The following is a 23,304-nucleotide window of genomic DNA, read 5'->3' as shown; positions in this document are numbered from 1 at the left end:
TCTGAGGTGTATCTGACATATCAGATTAATGAGTAATTTTAGATCAAATTTAGACTCAAATAAATCACAATATTTTATTTAACCTATCTTTCAACATTTTCTGCTAGATTATTTTAGTTTTTAGAGATTAATATTTAAAGGATTGATCGAAAAGTTTCCATTCAAAAGCATTGAGGTCACATGTATGACATGTACGTACCATATCCAGAGTTAGCCAATATGAATCCAGCAATTTAACCATGCAATTAATGATATACTCATTGTACCAAAATTTTGTGTAGAATGTGCAGTACATATATTGATGGCATTGTTGCTACCAAAAGCATCCAAATCAGACCAATGTATCATTGTCCTTTTTTGGCTGCGGAAAGATATAAATCAATGGACATTCATTGCAAAATGGTGAAGGTGTATGGGGATGCATGCCTGTTCAAAACTACCATTATGGAATGGTAGGCAAAGTTCTGTAAAAATTGTGACAATGTGCATTATCAACATCAAGCTGAAGTTGGATGCCCTAAATGGGAGGAGACTTTAGAGCATCCATCATACAGTCCAAATCTCTCATCATGCAATTTTCGCTCTTTCAGTTCTCTGAAACACTTCTTGAAAGAATGATGATTTCAGTCAGATGAAAATATGAAGAGGACTGACTACTTGAGACTTTTTTTATGTAGCAGCCAACCAATTTCTACGAGAGATCATTAACCATGTTTGTTAAAGGGACATTTGCCTTAAACCAGTGGTGATTTTTTGTAAAAAGAGATTTTAGATAAAATTTTAGAAATACTAAAATATATTAGCATTTCTAAAACTTTCTAATCATATAACTAATTGGAATATTTTTAAAAATAAAAATATTTTTACTTTACAAAATAAAATTCATACTTTTAATGTTTCAGCTATTTGTAATTCATCTTCAGTTAATTCTATATCTTCCTTCATTTCATCTGTTTGACCATACTTTGCAGCATGAATCATTTTTCCATCTTCTAACATTAATTTTTGTACATTTACCTATAAAATTAATACTAGGATTTTATTTATATATATATATATTTTTTTCTGTATGATAATTAAATTAACTAATTATGTGGATTCTATCTTGATATAAATCATATAAAATAAAATTATGTAAAAATAATACAAAATTAATTTGTTGGCATAATAAAATGTAATAATTTTACTGTATTTTATATTCAAATAATTAAAATAATAACCATTTTTCCATCACACCCGTAGAGTATTAATCCATTTTCATGTATAATACCATTTTGCTGCATTCCTTCTACTTGAACTTCCATTCCTTTAGGTTGAGAATTCCATAACTGTGATCCATATAAACGAACAAACTATAAAAAGCAATAATAAATTTTAATTAAAAACCAGTAGAAAAAGACTTTATATGTTTTATCAATACATGTGAATGGAAATACAATCTAATATGATTTAAAGAAAACTAAGATGAAATAATATTGTTTTATATATATTTCTTTTTCTCACATTTCAGTTTGTTCTAAATTGATAATTTTATTTTCAGGACCCACAATAAAATCTAAGTTTATAATGATTAATTTGTGCATTAATCTTATCTTCAAATAAAGTTTTTTAAATGAAAATAACATCTTCTTGTAATATTATTCAGTATCAAAAATTCCTTTAGGATATTAAACAGTGTCTGTTTGACAATATATATATAAAAAAAAAAAAATTTAGAAGCTGTACTCTTCTGAAAAAAAAATTAATTTTATAGTTTAAAGTAGTGTTTAGTAATAAAGTAGTGTGTAGTAATAAAGTAGTGTTTCAGTTATTATTTTGATGTGAAATCGCAATAAAAAATAATTCTATATTATTCATACATAAATAAAGCCTATACATATACATTTCATTTAAATAATTGCATTTCCTCCTGTGAAAAAATTTCATAGTAGTGCCCAATTTCTGTTAACACTCATGTAAAAAATAAAAATAAATTGCCAATTCTCAACAGTTTTTGATCATAAGATTTAAAACAAAAATTTTTTATGCATAAATGTGGGAAGTTTTTCTACTAACCAACATGACAAAACAACAACAAAATATTTTATTCACTGCTTACAACTTTTGCTAAGTATAACTACATCATCATCATCATCATCATCATCATCATAGCACTTCACAATCTTCTCTCTCTCTCTGATTTGGCATCCAAACTTAACGTCTCTCTCCAATTTCATCACCCCTCTCTGAACTTTCACTCCAAACTTAATGTCTCCTCTTCTCAAGTGTCCCAACCCTCCATCTGGGCTATCTTCCTGAACCACATAAATGACTTTGTGAAGGAAAAGTTAAATACATTATTGTTTAATTCCTGATTTAGTGTGTTGTTAGATAAATATACAAGAGCTCTCTCCAAATAAGCATATAAACCACTGCTTTAAACTGCTTAAATTGAAACAAAATTGAATAGCAAAATCATTAAGGGGCCAATGACTTAAGACATCAATATAGTAAAAAAAATTTTTCTGGATTCAGGGATATCTATAAATTATGTAACACAGAATTGAGATGCCTATGTACTAGGTAATCATTACATGTTATAAAGGGATGGGAATGACTACAAAAACATTATGTATGACTGGTGTGTTGTTTGTTAAATATACAGTATATGGATTAAAGGTACCAGTAGTTTTTCCAAATGATGACAATGTATCCCATGCTGTGTATTATTCCTCAGTACAATTAAGGGAATCGATCAAGGATATGAGATGTACAGTTTCAAAACTCCTTTTTTCTGAATTTGGAACATAAGGGCTTTGAATGTGGCTGATTTTAACTCTCTAAGCTCTGAAAACTCACTTCATTTTTGTTGCTAATGTCTAAATTGTTTTTTACCCCTGCAGGTGGGATTGTATTTGAAAAATATAAAAATAGTGTTATGTAGTTTATGGATGATTCCTATGCAATATCTGAGAAACTGATGCCTCCATTTTCTTCCTGTTCAACCATAAAATTAATGTAATATTTGCGTTAGATCGTGACTGACTAAGATGGAATTACCAGGTGTTTTCAATATCAATCTCTCAAGGGATAATATTAGTTTAAATTATATTAGTGCTATACTTTTTTTATTTAAAAGTGTTGTACTATAATATTTTTACTGTAACTAACTATGTTAGTTTCAGTAAAAATAACTATGTTAGTTTCAGTAAAAAAGTGTTCTTTAAGTTTCTCTTCTATGTTAGTTTCAGTAAAAGTGTTGATGGAAAAAAAATGTGTCTGTTTTATATTTCTTATATACTCTTTTCAATATAAATAAATAGAAATAATATGATAAATAGCCTATCTATTAAATAAAAATTAAGTTATATATCAAGTTTTATATTTACACATTCCGTGTGTAAAAACTAGGCATGTATTTCAACTTACTTTTCCATCAAGAATTGTCCAAGCACCTGGTACTTTATCCATTCCACGAATAAAATTATGCAATCTTTCTCCAGTTAATTCAGAAAATTTTATCTATATAGAAGAAAAATACATACAATAATTTTAACTAATGATTTACAATCACAATAAATTCAAATCAAATCATTTAATAATGCTCTTGATGTATAATAAATAAATTATTAAAATAAATAATTTTATCTATCTTAATAATGAATTTTTAGTTAATAAAGCATCATTTGATAAAATAATAAATAATAATTATGCTAAAAATCAATATTAGAATGACTTTTAAATGAGTATTATATAAATGCAAACTGAATTCTTTTCAATTAAGAAAGGAAATTAGTAAATATAAAAAAATGACTTAATAATTCATTAATATAAAATATAAAATTTTATTAATGAACAAATAACATTCAATGTATAATTCAGTAGTTAGCAATTGCTGTTATAGGTCATATTATATAATGATATCATAAAATTTCAGACCTTATCCAAATACATATTTGCTCTAACCTTTGTTTCTTTCTTTGAATAAATAACCTAAAGAATGTAAATAATATTTATACACCTGAGTATATGAATAAATTTAATATATTTTATATAAGTATATTTATAAGCTGAGGTTAATATTTTACATACACTAAGCTGCTCGAAGAATACATCGGTTCTACAGAATGCCAAAAAGTAGAAGAAGGATGTTTAGAAAAACTCCATAATAGAGTTACTAGATTTACCAGTTCACCACTAGCTAAACGCCTGCAACTAGGAAATGCTATGATGCAATCACCTGAGATACCGAGACTATTCGGCTATGCTAAAACCCATAAACCAGGCAAACAAATAAAGCCAATTGTGGACAAATCAAGATCCCCAACACTACTTATTGAGAAGTGTTTACATGAGTTCCTCACAAATATTAGTAATATTACACAAATTAATTTATCTATTTTAATATCTTTCAAATTAAATAAGAAATAAACTTTTACATTACTAATATTTGATTTAAAAAATTACAATACTTTTTAAATAAGAAATAGTAAGTTATTTCAGTTTTTGTATTAAACTGTGTATTCTTATTAGCTTGATATAATCTGGTAGTTGTTTGGCTTTACAAATTTATTGGGTTTCATGAGGTTTGTTTATGTATGTATTCTTATTTAAAACTCTCATTTACATGTCAGCTTAAAAATTTATATATAAATTTAATATATTCTATGAATCTATAATTTTTAAAATATTATAATTATTCTAAAGTTATTTATATAAAAAGTTAAATAAATTATGAATATATAATATTATATTCATTTGATAAATATAAGATTGCATTGGATTTGCTGAAATTAAGATAATACAAAGAATTACATAGCAAAACTCTAGTTTGTCGACTGTCAAGAAGGCTGACTCACAATGGAAATGGGCTAATGTTGTTGTGGGATTGAAAACAATGTTCTAATCTGAACTATTTCTATCCAATCTAGTGCTTCAAATTAAGAATATATCTAGGAAAACTTGTTCATTCAATACAAATTTTTTTTTTTTTTACTGCCAAAGATATATATATATATGTATGTATTCAACTTCATTAAATAAATTATTAAAGATGCATACATACTTCTTTATGAAGAAAACTATAATTTTAGGATGTAAATAAGTTGTTTAATCAATAATAGTTTTATCATCATGTTTACAAAAGAAAAAATTTATTGTTTTCAATAAAACTTTTTTTCTGAACATACAATTTTTTTTTATTAAACAAAATATTGAACCCGAATGTAATCCAGTAGTTATTTGGCTTTACAAATTTATTGGGTTTTGTAAGGTTTGTTTATGTATAAACAAAATATTGTTGAAAATTTTTCCTGAGGATACTTACAGTGTTGCAACACCCTACTGGTACAAAAGCAATCAGTTTCGTTAGTTAATAATAGAAATAAATATAATATTGCATATTGTATGAATTCAATTGAATAAATTTAGGTAATAAAGTAAGGTAATTGAGTAATATTTTCCAAAAAAAGAAAAGGGTGTGTCTTGCTATCCCAAATCTAACTTTAGCAACATCATATTCTCAAAATCCTGGATATGGCACTGAGTGTTTAAAATATTTTAATTAACATTAAGTTTTTTAAAAAAATGAATGCATAACTACAAAATATAAATAAACTTTCTATGTTAGCAACAGTAAATAAATAATATTGTAATATTATTTATACAAATAAAAATATCCATTTTCAAAGTAATACAGAGAATTATCTAAATATTTACATTACGTGTTATTATTTTATTATTTATTTATTAATAATTGTTATTAGAATAAAACTTATTTATAGATGATATTTATACATTAATAAGAAATATATATTATTATTTGAAATGTTAAAACTAAGAATTTAAATATGAAAATTTAAAAGGATGCATTTATTACAGAATACAATATTCTTTTTTCAGAAAACTTTGACTTTAAAGAAAGTGTCTGTAATCAGATAGAGTAATCTATAAAACAGGGAAAGTAAAGATTGAAAAATGAGAATTGAAAATGAAGATACATCCAAAACTGTACTAAACTTAAAAGATTTTTCACTTTTATAAATAAAAAAAATCTATTTTTTAAATCCAATTATTACTGAAAATGGAAAACAAAATTAAAAATACAGTAATACCCCAAACTTACGCGATAGGTGGGACCAAGCAATAACCGCGCAAGTCGAATTCGTGTAAGTCGGGGTATAATTTCGCAATTTGTGTAAAATCCAAGTCGGATGTATGCAAGCTAATAAATATTCTCGTTAATCTTATCTTGTCTGTTGATTCGTTCACGGTTACAAAAAATCATCACAGAGAGTCTCTCAAGTCTCCGTAGATATAACAAACACAGAAATAAATAACACAAAATAAATTGTAGCTATGTGTCGATTCTGCACGACACGTCCGAACATGTAAGCTGAACAATAGTGTGGTGGGAGTGAGTAATCGAGAGTTGCGTGGCACTCAAACAAAAGATGAATCGACGAGATTTGAAAATCATGTAACTCTGGGTTTGCGTAAGTTGGGGTAGCTTAAGCCAAGGTATTACTGTATAGTAAAAAAAAACAAAAAAAAGAAAAAAATAGATTCTAACCTGACAAAGCTCCTTTTTATTTAAAGCAGGCTCAAAACTTGCACCTTCTTCTGTCTGAAGTATTTTTGGTGCAGTACCATTAGCTACCATAGTTACAGCTTCAGCCTTTCAAAANTAGTATATATTTACAAAACTATCACTCTACATACGAGCACAATTCCATATAGTCACATGTCCTATTTCACATTTTTTTGAAACATAGAGAATGTAATATATACACCTAATATACATCCATACAATACATTATAATGTATATATGTTTTATTGGGGATGAAATAATCGCCTCTACAGACCCAGCAATGCAGAGGAGCCCAGAAAATTTTTGGAGCTCACAAATAGAAAAAATTTTTATGTTGGTAAGAAAGCATGTGAGATTTAACGTGAAAACATCTGTAAAAAAATACTGTACTTTATTTTATACCTTTCATTACAGTAGCAAATCTTAATCTAAAATTATTTTACAAATAGTTAATGTGTATTTTCCTATAGCTAATTTGGCTATACATCATCACTTTTGGTTTGTATTGTTTTTGAAGAATACTTTGTTTATCCATTAGGAAATCTGAATATTAATTTTCAAATTTGCTTATGGATCTGTAGCAGGTAAAAGATGAGCCCTTTAAAAAATTAACAGGAACATCATCATAAATTATAAGATACTTAAATAAGTAATAGAATGTTCTAAATATATATAAGATTTTACCATTGCTTTAATTCCCTCTGGATATAAAAATTTGTTGTAAAGAGTATCTACAGTATCATTAATATCCACATCACATTCTCTTTGCAACAGTATAGGACCTGTATCCAAACCATCATCAGCCCAAAATATTGTAAAACCAGCTTTAGTATCACCTTCAATTAAAGTCCTGAAAGATAAAATTACATAAAGAATGTTATTAATGAATTGATTTAAAATAAAATATAGACTGTATGAATAAATAACCTAAAGAATGTAAATAATATTTATACACCTGAGTATATGAATAAATTTAATATATTTTATATAAGTATATTTATAAGCTGAGGTTAATATTTTACATACACTAAGCTGCTCGAAGAATACATCGGTTCTACAGAATGCCAAAAAGTAGAAGAAGGATGTTTAGAAAAACTCCATAATAGAGTTACTAGATTTACCAGTTCACCACTAGCTAAACGCCTGCAACTAGGAAATGCTATGATGCAATCACCTGAGATACCGAGACTATTCGGCTATGCTAAAACCCATAAACCAGGCAAACAAATAAAGCCAATTGTGGACAAATCAAGATCCCCAACACTACTTATTGAGAAGTGTTTACATGAGTTCCTCACAAATATTAGTAATATTACACAAATTAATTTATCTATTTTAATATCTTTCAAATTAAATAAGAANAACAGTATAGGACCTGTATCCAAACCATCATCAGCCCAAAATATTGTAAAACCAGCTTTAGTATCACCTTCAATTAAAGTCCTGAAAGATAAAATTACATAAAGAATGTTATTAATGAATTGATTTAAAATAAAATATAGACTGTAAAACATAACCATATTATTAAATTATGTTTTGTATCAATTTGTGTACAAATAAGAATGAATTCATTTCTGTATTTTTTTTTCTTAATTTTGCAAATTTTCAAAATTTAAACTATTAATTTCAATACATTATTTAAAACAATATACAATAAAATAGTATTTACTTTATCTCAAGATGATAACTTCAATTTTGCATCAATTTCTATAATGTTCTTAGACTTTTACTACTAGTATGTATTATAATGTGTATTTTACAGAATAAGTTTTCTACATTATTCTTTTCATTTCCCAACTACAAAAATTTACTTAAATTGTTCAAACAATGATTGTGATAATGTTTTATTTTAATTGAATAATGATATTTGGTAGACTACATATGTATATGCTATAGACTATAGTCTATAGCTGTGATGAGCAACCTTTTCCATATGTGGAAACTTTGCTTTCTGCAAGTAACATACATTTTTTTATGGTAACCAAGATGATACACAGCTAAATTGAACTGAATACCAACTTATTCCATAACTATCAGTACAATAGGTACTAAAATAATATATGCCAGGGGTGGCCAACAAGTTGGTCATGTTGAACCAGTTGATTGGTGCATTATTTATGATCAATCACAGAAAATACAGCCTATTAAAATGTAATGTAATTTTAAAAGAAATATTTCCTATTAAATCCATATTTTTCACTGAGAAATCTCTTTTAACTATTTGCTATGGGTTAGTAACTCTCCATAAGATAATGTATGGTGGAAACAAAGAGATGCTCTTTGTGTTGATGGTCATTGCTAGCTTATATTGTCATTCTAGTAATTGTTTTGTGCCCGAAGCAATTTCAGTTAAGTGCAAAAAGGAATGAGCAAAGAAGAGCAAAATTTATGATTTGTGCAATGGAAAAAAAAGTATAACTATGTTTTACAGCATAATTTTACTAAAGTGGAGTATTAAGTTTTTGTCAATAACTTACCAATACTGGGATATATTAATTTAAATGCATACAAAACACCTATACCAGCATACTTCAAATTAACACACTTTTCCTAATGTTTTCTTCTTTTATAATGGACAAATTAAAATTGAACAAGCTGTTCAATTTTAATTTGTCTGTTTTGTTCTATGTTATATATAACCGAAGATGTTTGTTATAAACAGACGAAAACGTTAAAAATGTGTTAATTTGAAGTATGCTGGTATTTGGTTTTTGTATGTGTTTTGTATGTGTTTTTATGAAGCTTTTGTAGAAGAAAAAAGATGTGAAGTAGATCATTGGCACTTTTAACTCATGAAAGTCAATACCATCCAAAATAAGTTGGCCAGGACTAATATATGCTAATGATATACAAACCAGTAATATATAGTTTATTCTCATCTTTTTACTGGTCAAGTTCTTTGTCATGACTATCAGCTTAATTAAGATTGCATAACAGCACAAGACAGAAAACAGGAAAATAGAATTATGTTGTCAAAGCATCAGGGGCTGCATGCAGCCCAGGGGCATGGGTTGCTTATGACCAGTCTATAGTTATAGTATATATTTACAAAACTATCACTCTACATACGAGCACAATTCCATATAGTCACATGTCCTATTTCACATTTTTTTGAAACATAGAGAATGTAATATATACACCTAATATACATCCATACAATACATTATAATGTATATATGTTTTATTGGGGATGAAATAATCGCCTCTACAGACCCAGCAATGCAGAGGAGCCCAGAAAATTTTTGGAGCTCACAAATAGAAAAAATTTTTATGTTGGTAAGAAAGCATGTGAGATTTAACGTGAAAACATCTGTAAAAAAATACTGTACTTTATTTTATACCTTTCATTACAGTAGCAAATCTTAATCTAAAATTATTTTACAAATAGTTAATGTGTATTTTCCTATAGCTAATTTGGCTATACATCATCACTTTTGGTTTGTATTGTTTTTGAAGAATACTTTGTTTATCCATTAGGAAATCTGAATATTAATTTTCAAATTTGCTTATGGATCTGTAGCAGGTAAAAGATGAGCCCTTTAAAAAATTAACAGGGGGCCTACAGTTTTCTATTATGGCTCTGGTTTTTATATATATATATATATATATATATAAATGCATAAGATTTGAAAAAATATACCAATTTATAGATGAAACTCCTCTATGTTTTGGAAGAAGTGATGGATGATAACAGATGGATTGGTTAGAGGGATGTGTTATCACCTCCATGGGAATAAACTGAGTACAAAATGGTAAAACGTTGAGTTCTGCCCCAACAGATTTGTATTTATCCAGAACTTCTGAAATAATTTTCCCCTTCTGACGCCAACGAGAAATTTTGAAAACTGGAACTCCATCTTCTTTTGCTATTGTTGCTGTAAAGAAACAATATTTTTATTTAAAAAACATTTAATCTTTATATTATATTTATGAAATATATCATTGTTTATATTTGTTTTTTTTACAATAAATTTTTATAGCAAATATAAACCAACATAATTTTCTGGTTATTGATGGATATTTTACAATTAATAATTTAATTATTAATGTAGCATTAATATAGCTTGACGTAATCAAGCAATCATTTGGCTTTAATCTAATAATTGGGTTTATGGATGCTTATATTTCAAGCAAAACTATGATTTTAAAATTATATCTTTAGCATCATCATTACATCTGTATAGTTTTATGTAATGCTAAAAAAATTATTTGATAAATATTAAGAATTTTAAAATAATTAAAAATAAACTTTTAATCTTTCAAAGAATTGTTTAAAAAATTTTATTTTGGAACTTTTCTGACCTGCAGTAAAAACATTTTTTATTTCTCTCATATTTTTTTTTATATATTCTATGCATTTGGAGCTAGAACTATTTAAAATGACTAAGACAAAACCTGCGTGTACGCAGTGTGTAAACGGCTAGAAACAAGTGAGAGAGGTTTTGTCTTAGTCATTTTTTTTATATAAACAATTATTTCTGCTTTTTAAAAGTAGAGTCTATTAAACTCTTCAAACTTAAGAAGTATTTTTAAATAATTTTGAACATTTCAATATCGGTAAACATGTATCAATGACATTGTTAATTATAGTTTGCGAATGTCTACTAGTAAATAAATGACCTTGTTCTAAAAGAATTTTTCTATCTTAAGAAGTAATGATTTTCTAGACAGGGTTCAAGTTTGCAAATTGAATTAGTTTACTTTTAGAAATTTAATAATGTTTTTAATTTTCAATAGTTAGGACATTCAATTAGATTCATTTTTTAAAAATATATAAAATTTTCTAAATTTAAATATTTTATTATTCGCACACATTCTATATTTTATATTAAACTTATAATGTTAATATATATATATATAGGAAAATAAATTTAAAAATTTGAATAACGAAATTCTACATATCAATTGTTAAATTAAGAAATATATAGCAAAAAGCAGGGTAAATCCATAGAAAGCTCCCCATTGACACAAAAATTTAAAATTTATTTGTTCAAAACTTCATTGTTTTAAAAATATTTATGATTGTAAGTATGGTTTATCACACTATCCACAATATAATTGTATACACATTAATAAAAGTCATTATTAATTATTCAAATATTTTTAATATTTGAGTTAGTCCCTGTGGGTTCTTCTGGATCCATCACTGCTACTGACAGTGAGTGTAAAATATTCCCTACTATTTCATAATGTAATTTTAAATTCATAAGTAAATTGTTTTAAGTTATATATACTTTATATTTGAATATAAATTTTATTGATTAACCGCAAATATCAGAGCTAATATTAAGTTACTATAGAAAAATATACCTAAAGGATCTTCACGATTTCCTTGGTCAGGAACAGTGAATACTCCAACTACTTTATGTCCATCTTGTTTTAAAAGTTTATAAACACCACTAGCAAAGGTACTCTGTCCAATTATGGCAATTTTCATGTCATAAAAGAATACCTATAATCAAATACCAAAGAATGATACTGAATTATATATACATTTAATACATTGAAAGGTTAAAAATAAATACCGATAATACCGGCTTATATTTATATGCTTTTGTTATCTTAAAAATAATCTCTTGTAAGTATAATATTTAATCAGTAAAGTCACTGACCTAAATATTTTTTGTTGTATATATTTATTTTGTTTTCTAGATAATAAAGCATGTTTATAATTAATTATTTTCACTTGAATTAATAAGATTATGATTAAGCATAAGAAATTATTCTTTAAATATACATTTTACGAATAACAATATATTTTTAATTCTTTAAAATATAACGAATACTTTTATAAGCATTTTATCTTCCTTTATGTAATCAAGAACAAACAATTTTCAAGGAAGCACAAACAAAATGAAGTATGGCTAAACACTTCCGCCCTTAGAAAAACATACAAATATAAATTAAAAATGTGATGATAAATTTTTAACCTTTGACTTATTTAATGTATAGTTTTACATTAAATATATATTACATGTGAATAATTGAAAAAAAAAAGCAAGTAATAAATAGTTGTAATTTGATCAATTCTTAAATAAATTATGTTTTTAGTCAGGTTATCAATACAGTTTTTTTCTAATTAATTTATATTTTGTGTGTGTTGAATAATAACTTTATTTTAAGGATAATATCTTAGAGGCAACAAACTTTTTTTTTTTGAGGAACAATATTCTATAAGATAAATATAACTGGTATATGATAATTACAATTTAACATTTTGTAATTTTATAACAGAATAAGCTGGTTAATAAGTTAAAGCGAATTTAATTAACAAATTAAGCTGACATTCTTTTCCATCCTCCATACTGCACACGTGTGTAGTGTTTAATTAATAATAAGAAAAGATCAAGTTTCGTCGCACGACAATGCGGTGCGATTTTCTTAACTTAAGTAATTTGTGCGAAATGTTTTAAATTAAATTTCATAAATAAAACCTAATAAAGTTATATATACATATCTTTAGAAACTAAATTAATTAAGCTAAAGAATGAAATACCTCCTACAAATACAGGGAAGAAGACTTTATAGCAGTGTATTCTGACAATTGGAATAAAAAAATTATTGACTTTTATAAGTAACAATTATCTTTAAATTCCATTTATCAATACAACACGGCACTAACATTTCATAATATTCATAAATCGTGATAATCACGTGTGATTCTAATAGGTTTCTATTGAATTTAACACGTGAGTGATGATATTGTGTGTTTTTTTAAAACGTTAATTCATTGTAATTATGCGTCATAGTAGAATATAACAATGATAATTAGTTACAGATTCGAATAAAATATATTTACCTTAGAGGTGTGAAATGCTCTTATGAAATTTTTAAAAGGTAACATATGTGCTGAAGTTTTCTGTGTTCTTATAATCAGGTCGTAGAGAGGTCTTTGGCTGTGTGAAGTAAACGGTCCTTAGGGAAAAAACTGGATCAAGAAGGAAAACTTGTCATACTACTGTTGAACATTACGGTACAATTTCCACCTTGGAATTTGCTATACGAAGATTATTTCTTGTTTGAAGTAATATCAGAATCTTATAATCTATTTTGCATACTGTACTTTGAATTAAATTAAATTTTAAAAAAATTATTGTATTTCAGATTAAGTGTACTAAATCGTCACCACAGGGAAAAAAAAAGAGATTATATATATCCTAACGTGATAAGACATCCTCGTAGTGTCCATGTTTATTTATTAAATCGGGTAAAAAGTACTGAACACAGTAGTATATTTATAACGGTATACAATCGACCGCATATAACACTGTTGATTATTCCGTTTTATACGAATTCCATGTTGTACGAGTCACTTAGATTTTACAAATACACGTGCCGGGCTGTGAACGGATCACGTATTTGTAAAATCTAAGTGACTCGTACAACATGGAATTCATATAAAACGGAATAATCAATAGTATTATGGGGGGGTCGACCGTATTTAGAACAATTTAATTAGATCTGTTTAATGATAATGTTAGAATCAATATCACATAACTTATACTGTATAACATTTTAAATTAATTTTCCAATTTTCCCTGCAGCATTTCTCAATATTCTATCCTGTTTAAACTTATCAGTTCACTGAACTTTGTTCTAAGAATCGCGGAAAGTGTTAAAATAGTTGTTAATCACAGAGTTTATCATTTTATATTGTAATCAAATCAGTTATAAAATCTGTAAAGTCTTTTATTAAAATAAATATATACAAGTTTTGCTATTCTGAAATTCAAATACATTGAGTTTATATTAAAGTTTGATCTAACTTCCAGTTATTCATGTGCATATATTATAATGCAAAATCGTAAAGTTCTATAAGACTGAAAAATCTACAATATTATAAAGGTTTTTCAGTGTTATGGAACACATTTAAAATTTCAAAAGGCAGTTTCCCTTGGTATATCAAATCCCATATAAAATATAATCCATACAAATTAAAATACAGTACGTAATTCTGTAAAATTTTGAATATAAAAGCTTTATTTATTACTCTATAATTATGCATTTTCTGTATGTCAAAAAACAAAATGTTATTAACCGAAATTTTGTTCTAGCGAGTCGGGATTCTTCGGTCGAGTACCGAGGTACCACTGTATTTGATTGACGCGGTTTTGATATACGCGGTAACATCGAGGGATTAATTAATTGCGTTAATCAAGGGATATCCGTGTACATATAGACCTATATAGGTATTTTCCTTCATAATGTACGCACGACGATATTTTTTATAGCCCGTGTCTACGGGCGCCACTGGTTGACTTATCAATCCAATACAATCTTTACATTTTATATCGTTATTTATTGATTACAACTATATTGCAGCAAGAGAACTGAAAAAAAAAATCACATTCTTATACAAGTTTAATGATCTTTCTTTCTTTCTTCTCTAATATGGAGATTCTGGCTGGTCACCTTTTCTCCGATGAACTCTTGTCCGCAATTAGTCAAATCGATGTGTGCGTGCTACGTAACGTTCGAGGGCCTGCACGTGCTGTCTAGGTGAGAGGTCTGTTCTTGCCCAATATATGGGTGTTAAAGTCTGGATGATTGCGAGATCGATCTTCAGAGTACGGCCAAGTTCTTGTCGGGCTTCCGTATATCTTGGACACGTCAGCCAAAAATGTCTGGATGTCTCCTGAGCACCACAATGTGGACAGTCTGGTGAAGCACGTAGGTTTCTAGAACAGAGGAACCTGTTAAGAGGGGCAGTGTCAGTTCTTAGGCGGGCCAAAAGGGTCTCCGCATTCCGAGAAGTAGCATGCCTGTAAGGCCAGGGGGCGAAGGGTCTGAGGTGGTCTCGACCTTTATTACGCAAGTGTTCTGACCATGAATCTGTGATCTCTATTTTTTGTTGTTCTCTATACTCCCGGATTAAGTCACGGGCCATAAGTGACCCACGCCAAGAGCCAGAAGGGGTATCTGTTCTTGCGGCTCTGTCCGCCGCCTCGTTGATATCAATTCCCACGTGGCCAGGGGTCCACCCGATTTCTATGGGTTTGGGATGTTGAGTAATATTTTCCGCGATGTCAATAAGAAGTGCCGGGGACGAGAAGGAGATATTGCCTATCTCCTGTATGGCGGACTTACTGTCAGAGCATATGACTGACGGACCGTCTAGGCTTGAGCTTAGATGTAACGCCCGTTTTATACCCAGGGCTTCTGCCCCGTATACACTGCAATAGTTATGTAACAGCCAGGTCTCCCTGATGTTGTGGTCCGGGAGGACAATCCCTATCGACGTGCGGATCCTTGACTTGGAGGCATCTGCCCCTATGAGGATCCTTCCCTGCCAGATTGACATTTGCATCTCTCGGAATCGTGCGCATGCGATTTCCGGGGGTTCCGAAGGAGATCGAGTAAGCTCTTCTAGGCGTAAGTGAGGATAAACCTGGGCCACGTTTGGCGGGGTATGTTTCTGCCGATATAGGTGGGATATCGGGAGCCCCTCCTGACTTATAAGGGATATCATTCTGTGTATGTACGGTTTCTGATACTGGCGCCAGCGATAGTGATCGAAGCCATGTGCCATTTGGAAAAGCGAGTGCATTGGGCTATGCGAGCCCCTGGAGATGTGGGTGATGGCGCTTGCCAACGCTTTTTGGCGGAGCCTGATATGCAGTGGTATATAAGACGTTTCAGTGTATAGTGAGATGATAGGGGTGGTTTTTGGGACGCCCAATGCAATACGGAGGGCAGTGTGGAGTGGTTTTTCAATACGTTGAATTGTAGTGGGTGGCGCGCCTTCCAGCAGGTTAGCACCGAAGGTCGCCATTGGGCACATCACGGTATACATCATCCGAAGTAGGTTGTCTGTTCTAGCACCATTCCGGCGAGTAGCGAAATACTTAAGGAAATTGCCGGCACGAGTCAGTTTCGTGCGCAAATAAGTTTCGTGAGCTCTCCAAGTGAGAGTCTGAGTGAAAAAGATGCCCAAGATCCGTATTGATGTGTGCTGGGGGATGGGACCAGATCCGAGAATCAAGGATAGCGGGGGGCGGTTCATTTTTGGCGAAAAGTCTATGGCGGCGCTTTTGCTTGCAGTGAAAGATAGGCTCCAAGTCGTCGCCCATTGTTCTATATGGTTCAATGCTGTCTGTGCACGGTGAGTGGCCAGACTTGGCCTGGTACTGCTGAAAACCAGATAGAGGTCATCAGCGTAAAGAATCACCGTTACATTAGTGGGCAGTACCGACCATAGATCGGCCATGTATAGTGTAAAGTTTAATGATCTTAAAATGACAAAAATAAGAGTAAAATTCAAAACATTTTAAAAATAATATATATGTGTGTATAGACCTATATATTTTAAAACATTGTTTTATGATTAATTTTTTTTTTGTAATTTTAATGTAAGCTTACATATTAGGATGCCCTGGTAAATTTTGATCCCATAATAGTTAATCGGGTGGCCGAGGCAGATAAAATATCAACCCACCGCTCTGGAGACCCGGGATCGAATTCGAACGGAGAAAAACACCAGAATTTTTTGATGGCTATTCCGTTCATCATCATCCGATCGACGGGGCCTGGCAAAGTCGTTTATATTCTCACTTTGTTGACGTATTATTTGTTTTATAAAATTTATTTGGCGAGAGATAGCAACGGTAACTACGGAAGAAATTCCAAAAGCTCTCCGCGCCGCTAAGGAAAATTCCGATATGCCGAATATTTTCCTTTGTTGCTAAAACTCGCCGTTTTCGGTATCCAATAAAGTGTAGCGCATACCTGACTTCGTGACAATCAAATCTATCTATCTCGTGCTCAAAAGTGTACCGGTACATCTAATTTGCTGATGTATTAGTGTCTTCAATTGGCTCCTTTTTATAGTCGCAAACGCTATAGCTTTCAAATGGAATAAACTACCAGTCGACCCCTGTATAACACTGTTGATTATTCCGTTTTATATGAATTCCATGTTGTGCCGGACTGTGAACGGCTCATGTATTTGTAAAATCTAAGTGACTCGTACAACACGAAATTCATATAACACGGAATTATCAACAATGTTATAGGGGGTCTACTGTATATAGGACCAGCTCCATCGCAGCGTATTACTGTATTTGCCTGAAATTAATCAAGGTCTACAGCATAGGCTAAGAGACTGTGCCATATCACACGCACAGTTCTAAGATGCAAATTGTGCGCAATACATTTCCTGACCGCCTAATGTCAAAATTTGGTGGTATCGATTGGCCTCTGTTTGCCTGATTTGATTGCTTCTGATATTTTCTTTGGAGTACTTAAAGGTAAAGATTTACCATAAGCCAGCAACAGTTCAACATCTTAAAGTTAATTCTGTCAAATGCTTTTTCCAAATTTCATGTAACTTATCTTTCGCTATTGTTCTTACAACTCCAATCGCATCTCTGGTATCAATATTGTTCTTCTCCTGTGTAATATGCCAGCTTTCTATACAACCTTTCTGGCTGGTAGTCATAGCAATATGGGATATCAAACTAGTTCTATCGTTTTGCATTTAACGATATTTTTCTTTTTATACGCTTTTTATTAACTTTATCTGGAAGGACAGGCAAAGTAACTCAATTTTCACCCAATCCGAATTACCGATCTAATCGAAACTTTGCGTGCAAATGTATTTCCGATGACATTCCTTTTTTTTTTAAGAGTTTGCAAACAATTTTAGCAATTAACAAAGTATTAGCAAAAAATAAAAATTTGTAAAAATCTGATAACAAGGTCATACGAGTAGGGCAAACTATGCTCCCTTGTTAGTTATACCATCTACATAAAATATTCTCAGTTCTCCACCCACTTTCCAATTAATTACTAAAACAAGAATTTGGATAATTCAGTGTTACATATATAAAACTAAAAAGTAGAAATAATAAAATATTGAAAAAAAGTGTTAAAGAAACCATCAGTACCTACTGCTTTGCAGATTTCATCTCTTCAATGGCTTTGGTTATTTTTTCTTCTATTATTTCAACATCCAATTAGTCTTCCTCACTTTCCTCTTCTATTTCAAATACTATACTGTACAGTACGTACTTACTAGTATTTATGTAGTACGTACTTAGTATTTCTTAGTCATAGTGACTTTTAGATAATTCTTAAAATTAAAAAATATAAATTCACAATTTGAAAACCAATAGTTCGAACTTGAGAAACCGTTCATGGGTAAATTTGCCATTGTTTACAGGGTTATAAAACATTTTTCATTTGACCTTATAAAGGTCGAGAGAATTGCTAGGTATTTCCTGGAATGGTACCAAATTTGAAAGTGTAAATCAATTAAAAAATTTAATACATTTTTGAACAATGTAAAAACAAATTGGTGTTTTGATCTTTAAATAAAGATGTACACTACAGTATCCTTATTGTGTATCAAAGTTATCAAATTAAACACATTGTAACAGTTATAAATGAAGTATTTTGTTCTAACAAGATAAAAAGCAGCTTTTTATCTTAAAATATTCCAGAATGATAATCATATTAGAACATTTTTGAAATAATTTGGCTTTCCATTCTGAATTTTCTGGAGGAAAAATTCTCTCGTGAAATCTGGGAAAAACACAGTAACCTGAATATGGAAGTGTTGAATACCATTAAGCAAAAATACAGATTGATGTATATAATTTTTTGTCTTCAGATTAACAATAGTATAAACTGGTAAGAATTAGAAAGTCTGCTTACTCTTATTATACAGTATTTTATACACTGTATGCAATATTACTGTGTAAAGATAGTAAGTCATTAGTTACTTGCTATATTGGTGAGAAATTTTTGATAGTTTTCAGTGGTTTAGATGTCCACAGATGTTTATTAAAAAGATAACATAGCTTTAATATAATCCATCATTGGGATTGATAAATTTTGATGACTTAAATATCATGCACTGCATTTTTGTAACCTGTATAAAAATATATGATTGCAAACAATCCAAAGAATGATTTCACACTTTTCTTTAATAAAGTATTTGTGAACAAATTTCTTCAAAATAATTTTAGTATCAGCACAATTTATAAAATCATTTGAAAATATTTCCACAAAAATTGAAGATATTTATTAAATGATTAGATTAAATAATTGTTTAATAACGACAAAATTAATTTATATTATTGGGAAATAAAATCCATTTTACTATTTATTCTGTTTAAATTGAATTCATCAATTAGTAACAGCAGCAGGTACAAAAACAAGGAGTATTTTTGTAGTCTATACAATATTTTCATTTAATCAACTTCACTAAAATTTAAGCTTGTTTTTTTATTTGTATTTCCTTATATTTTTAAACCAAAGATAATAAAGTTTAGCAAAATTTTGTGTTTATATTTCTTTCATTTTTGATCTCTAAAAACAATTTTACATTCTATTGAAACATTTGGAGTCATCATTAGTGTCGTAAAAAATATATTATGTAATTTTTGAGAATTGTCAATGTACTATTCAATGTCTAAATGAAATATCAAGCTGGAGTGATTAATGACAAATTTACTTTAAAAAGCAGGCATTAACAGTTATGCATGAATAATATTTTGATCTCTTAAAAAAAATAATTTGGTATAAACTGTTATTGCTAAAACAATTTATACAAAATATTTATGTACCCTTTGCTTTTTACTAAAATAAAATATGAATTAAAATAAGTTTCCAAATTTGGGAAAAAAAACCAACATTACAATACAAACATTTATCATTTATTTAAAAAAGAATATATAATCTTAACTGTCATAGTTGTTTAAATGAAAATTAATACATTGTATCCTGACTACATGATGTGCATTTAAAATAAAAGTGATTACAAAGATGATTTTTAGCACAAAAATCAACTAACGACTGCAGAATACATGTCCTACAGCAGCTTACAGAAGTGAACAGCCGAAAGGTAACAATACAAACAACTTTTTATCAATTTATTAGCAGAATCACTACTGTTATATAATTTTGGGTATTTGTTAAAACATGAAAATTTGGGTTACACAAATTTCAATTCTACAAGGTAGAGAAAGTAGAAAATGTTTAAAGCCTCTGTGATGGGATTATTTGTCTGACACCTTCTACAAGATACAAAGAGGAAGGCAATTTACAGGCACAAGTAAGGAATGATTATCAAAATGCTGCTGTTTCAAACATCAGACTGTAGTAGGAATCAAAGAAATAAACATCTTAATCATGGCAGCAATCCGTTGCCTCAGTATGGCAATTGAGTAATGTCCCCGCAGATATTTTTGTATGCAAATACAGTATATAGTAATGTTTAATATAAAGCCGATGAACTTTAAATGATTAGCAAAATTTAACTATATAGGCAAAATGCCATCTGAAATAGTATGATAAAGTCAACTATCATTTATTAAAATGGGGAAACAAATAGTCTGTTTGATGATTATTTTAATTGTCAGAAAGTTACAATTGATAAAAAGGAAACAAAGCCAATGTATGTCTTTAGCCAATCTCCAACATTCCGCTCGTATTTATTTATTTTGATGAAATTTGAACGAGCAACTAACAGCAGAAGACAATTGAAAGTGATGTGGAACATTTCTCAGAATTTGATGTTCCTACCACAATTGGACATGCTTGTATTACTGGAAGTACTTCAGAAAAGAACACATTTTGTCTTTTTCTTTCTCTTTACCTAAAAACAACAAAATAAATATATTAGAAATTGTTTTAAAAAATCATCACTAATTATTAAATTTCAATTAATAAGAATTAAAACTGCATGATAAACATTGATTTTATTATTTCCCCCTCATTTATTCAAAATAATATATTAATGTTCCTTTATATTAAACATTTAAAGAAAAAGAAATAATAACTTATAAAACAATTAAAAATTTTATAAATAATATTCATCTCAACTTCTTGAAAAGTTTACTGGAAATAAACATTTATGCCAGGTTCTTTCAAAAGCATAATGTATACTAGGAGTGAGCATCAATTGTGTATAGTTTACATAACTTTAAAAAGTTCTAAAATATGTGAAACAAAGAAATTTTGTATTACCTAAAACACAAAGTACACTTTCAAATAAATGGAGATTAATAAATTATACTATAAAGGCACTCAAAACAAATTTTAATTTTTCCTTTATAATATGTTTTATAGTTAATCTGCAGATTGAATGATGATAATTGAGCAGAAGTGATTGAACATAGTGCATGATAATACCGCTACATTGTGTTTACTAGTTTTCAGTGCCAGCTGCATAAATTATCTTTCGTTGCGAAAAACCAGCAGCTTCAAAGCTACTGGTTTTTCACAACAAAAAGATAATTTATGAAGCTGGCAATAAAATTTTTACTAATGAAAATAGCGTAACTCCGGGTTTGACTTACGCGAACCCAGAGTTATGCTATTTTCAAATCTCGTCAATTCGTCTTTTGTTTGAGTGTTACATGACTCTTGATTACTCACTCCCCCACACAATTGTTCAGCTTACATGTTCAGACGTGTTGCATGGAATCGACATATAGCTACAATTTATTTTGTGTTATTTATTTCTGTATTTGTTATATCTACGGAGACTTGAGAGACTATGTGGTGATTTCTTGCAACCGTGAACGAATCAAAAGACGAGATAAGATTAATGAGAACATTTATACATCCGACTTGGATTTTACACAAATTGCGAAATTATACCCTGACTTAACGTGGTTATCGCTCGGCCCCACCTATCACATAAGTTTGGGGTATTACTGTATTTAATATGGAATTAAAGTAGTAATATTTGTGCAATGTTAATGTTTTGTGTAATAACCATTACCTATGTTTTAAAGGGGTTAAAAAAAAAAATGGAGCAAATACACAAGTAAATTTTGTAATTTTATACTACTATTAAGATCTTTCTCACTATTTTGAATATTTTTTTGTTAAACAGTTTTATGTATGAAATTATATATATATGTGTGTGTGTAGTATGTATATATATATATATATATATACACACTACACATTCATGAAAATTGAACAACAAAAAATTCAAAAACTAACAGCAAACAAAGCAAGTACAATACTTTGAATTATGACTGTTATTTTATAATTTAGTATTCTCCTCATTATTTTGTAGGTTTTATATGAAAGTAAAAGTTGTTTATGCAATGCAAGATAACCAACTTCACAAAAAAGTTATCACATTTCTTATTGTATGAATTTCATAATTTAAAAAAAAGTTGTGAAAAATAACTTCTTTACTTTCATTTTTTCCTTTGACCACCAATGTAAATAGTACAAATAGGAATTATTTTCTTTGTTGTATTTTTTGTAATTTTAAGATTCAAAAAGACTACCTAATTAATCCGAAATATTTACATCATTATTATAAGTCACAAAATAAAAATTAAAAGAGAAATCAAGATATTGCTTATACACAATTTATAAGGGTTTTGTTTTTTATTTTTTTGGCTCCTGAAGTGTCAAAGAACCAACAAGAAAAAAAGGAAAAGTTCAAAATTTGACCAATCACCATATTTTCCTTATATTATATTCTGTGACAGTCAGTAAAGTAAAATTTACATTACAAGATTAATAGCTTCAATTTCAAATGCATATTTGTACTAAAAAGGTAAACAATTTATTTCATGTAAAAACAAGAAATTCAAATTTTTTATATTTTAAATAAAATAGGCATATATTATAATTTACAAATATATTTATAGAAAATGTGTTGTATATATATTTTTTATTTATTTAAAATGTAAAGCACATTTCCAAGATTAAAGTATTTTTACTTATGAATACTAGTTATGAATCATGGGTTTCCCCCTATGAT

General features: G+C 29.0%; 2 protein-coding genes across 4 annotated transcripts in view; both read right to left on the bottom strand.

Moving 5' to 3' along the window:
• Window positions 1-13,474, bottom strand: part of LOC111623722 (mitochondrial 10-formyltetrahydrofolate dehydrogenase-like) — a 36,339-nt gene extending 22,865 nt beyond the window's left edge. Inside the window, 8 exon segments of the mRNA XM_023366406.1 lie at window positions 889-1,017; window positions 1,221-1,352; window positions 3,409-3,501; window positions 6,551-6,655; window positions 7,254-7,419; window positions 10,210-10,444; window positions 11,880-12,021; window positions 13,369-13,474. Of these exon segments, the coding sequence (XP_023222174.1) occupies window positions 889-1,017; window positions 1,221-1,352; window positions 3,409-3,501; window positions 6,551-6,655; window positions 7,254-7,419; window positions 10,210-10,444; window positions 11,880-12,021; window positions 13,369-13,413 (1,047 nt within the window). The 5' untranslated portion in view covers window positions 13,414-13,474.
• Window positions 13,475-20,205: 6,731 nt separating this feature from the next.
• LOC111623706 (ras-like GTP-binding protein Rho1) overlaps window positions 20,206-23,304 on the bottom strand; it is a 54,104-nt gene continuing 51,005 nt past the window's right edge. For 2 of the 3 annotated variants that reach the window (XM_023366391.1, XM_023366390.1), the window contains exon 5: window positions 20,905-21,168. In XM_023366391.1, the coding sequence (XP_023222159.1) occupies window positions 21,130-21,168 (39 nt within the window). In that variant the 3' untranslated portion in view covers window positions 20,905-21,129. Of the gene's footprint in view, window positions 21,169-23,304 lie in introns of all 3 variants that reach the window. The other variant, XM_023366389.1, reaches the window with a different exon arrangement.

The sequence above is a fragment of the Centruroides sculpturatus genome, unplaced genomic scaffold, assembly GCF_000671375.1.
Source record: "Centruroides sculpturatus isolate CEXI.00-Female unplaced genomic scaffold, Cexi_2.0 scaffold80, whole genome shotgun sequence".
Classification (NCBI taxonomy): Eukaryota; Metazoa; Arthropoda; class Arachnida; order Scorpiones; family Buthidae; genus Centruroides; species Centruroides sculpturatus.
Note: the sequence above shows the minus strand (reverse complement) of the source record. Positions and strands in the feature narration are given on the sequence as shown.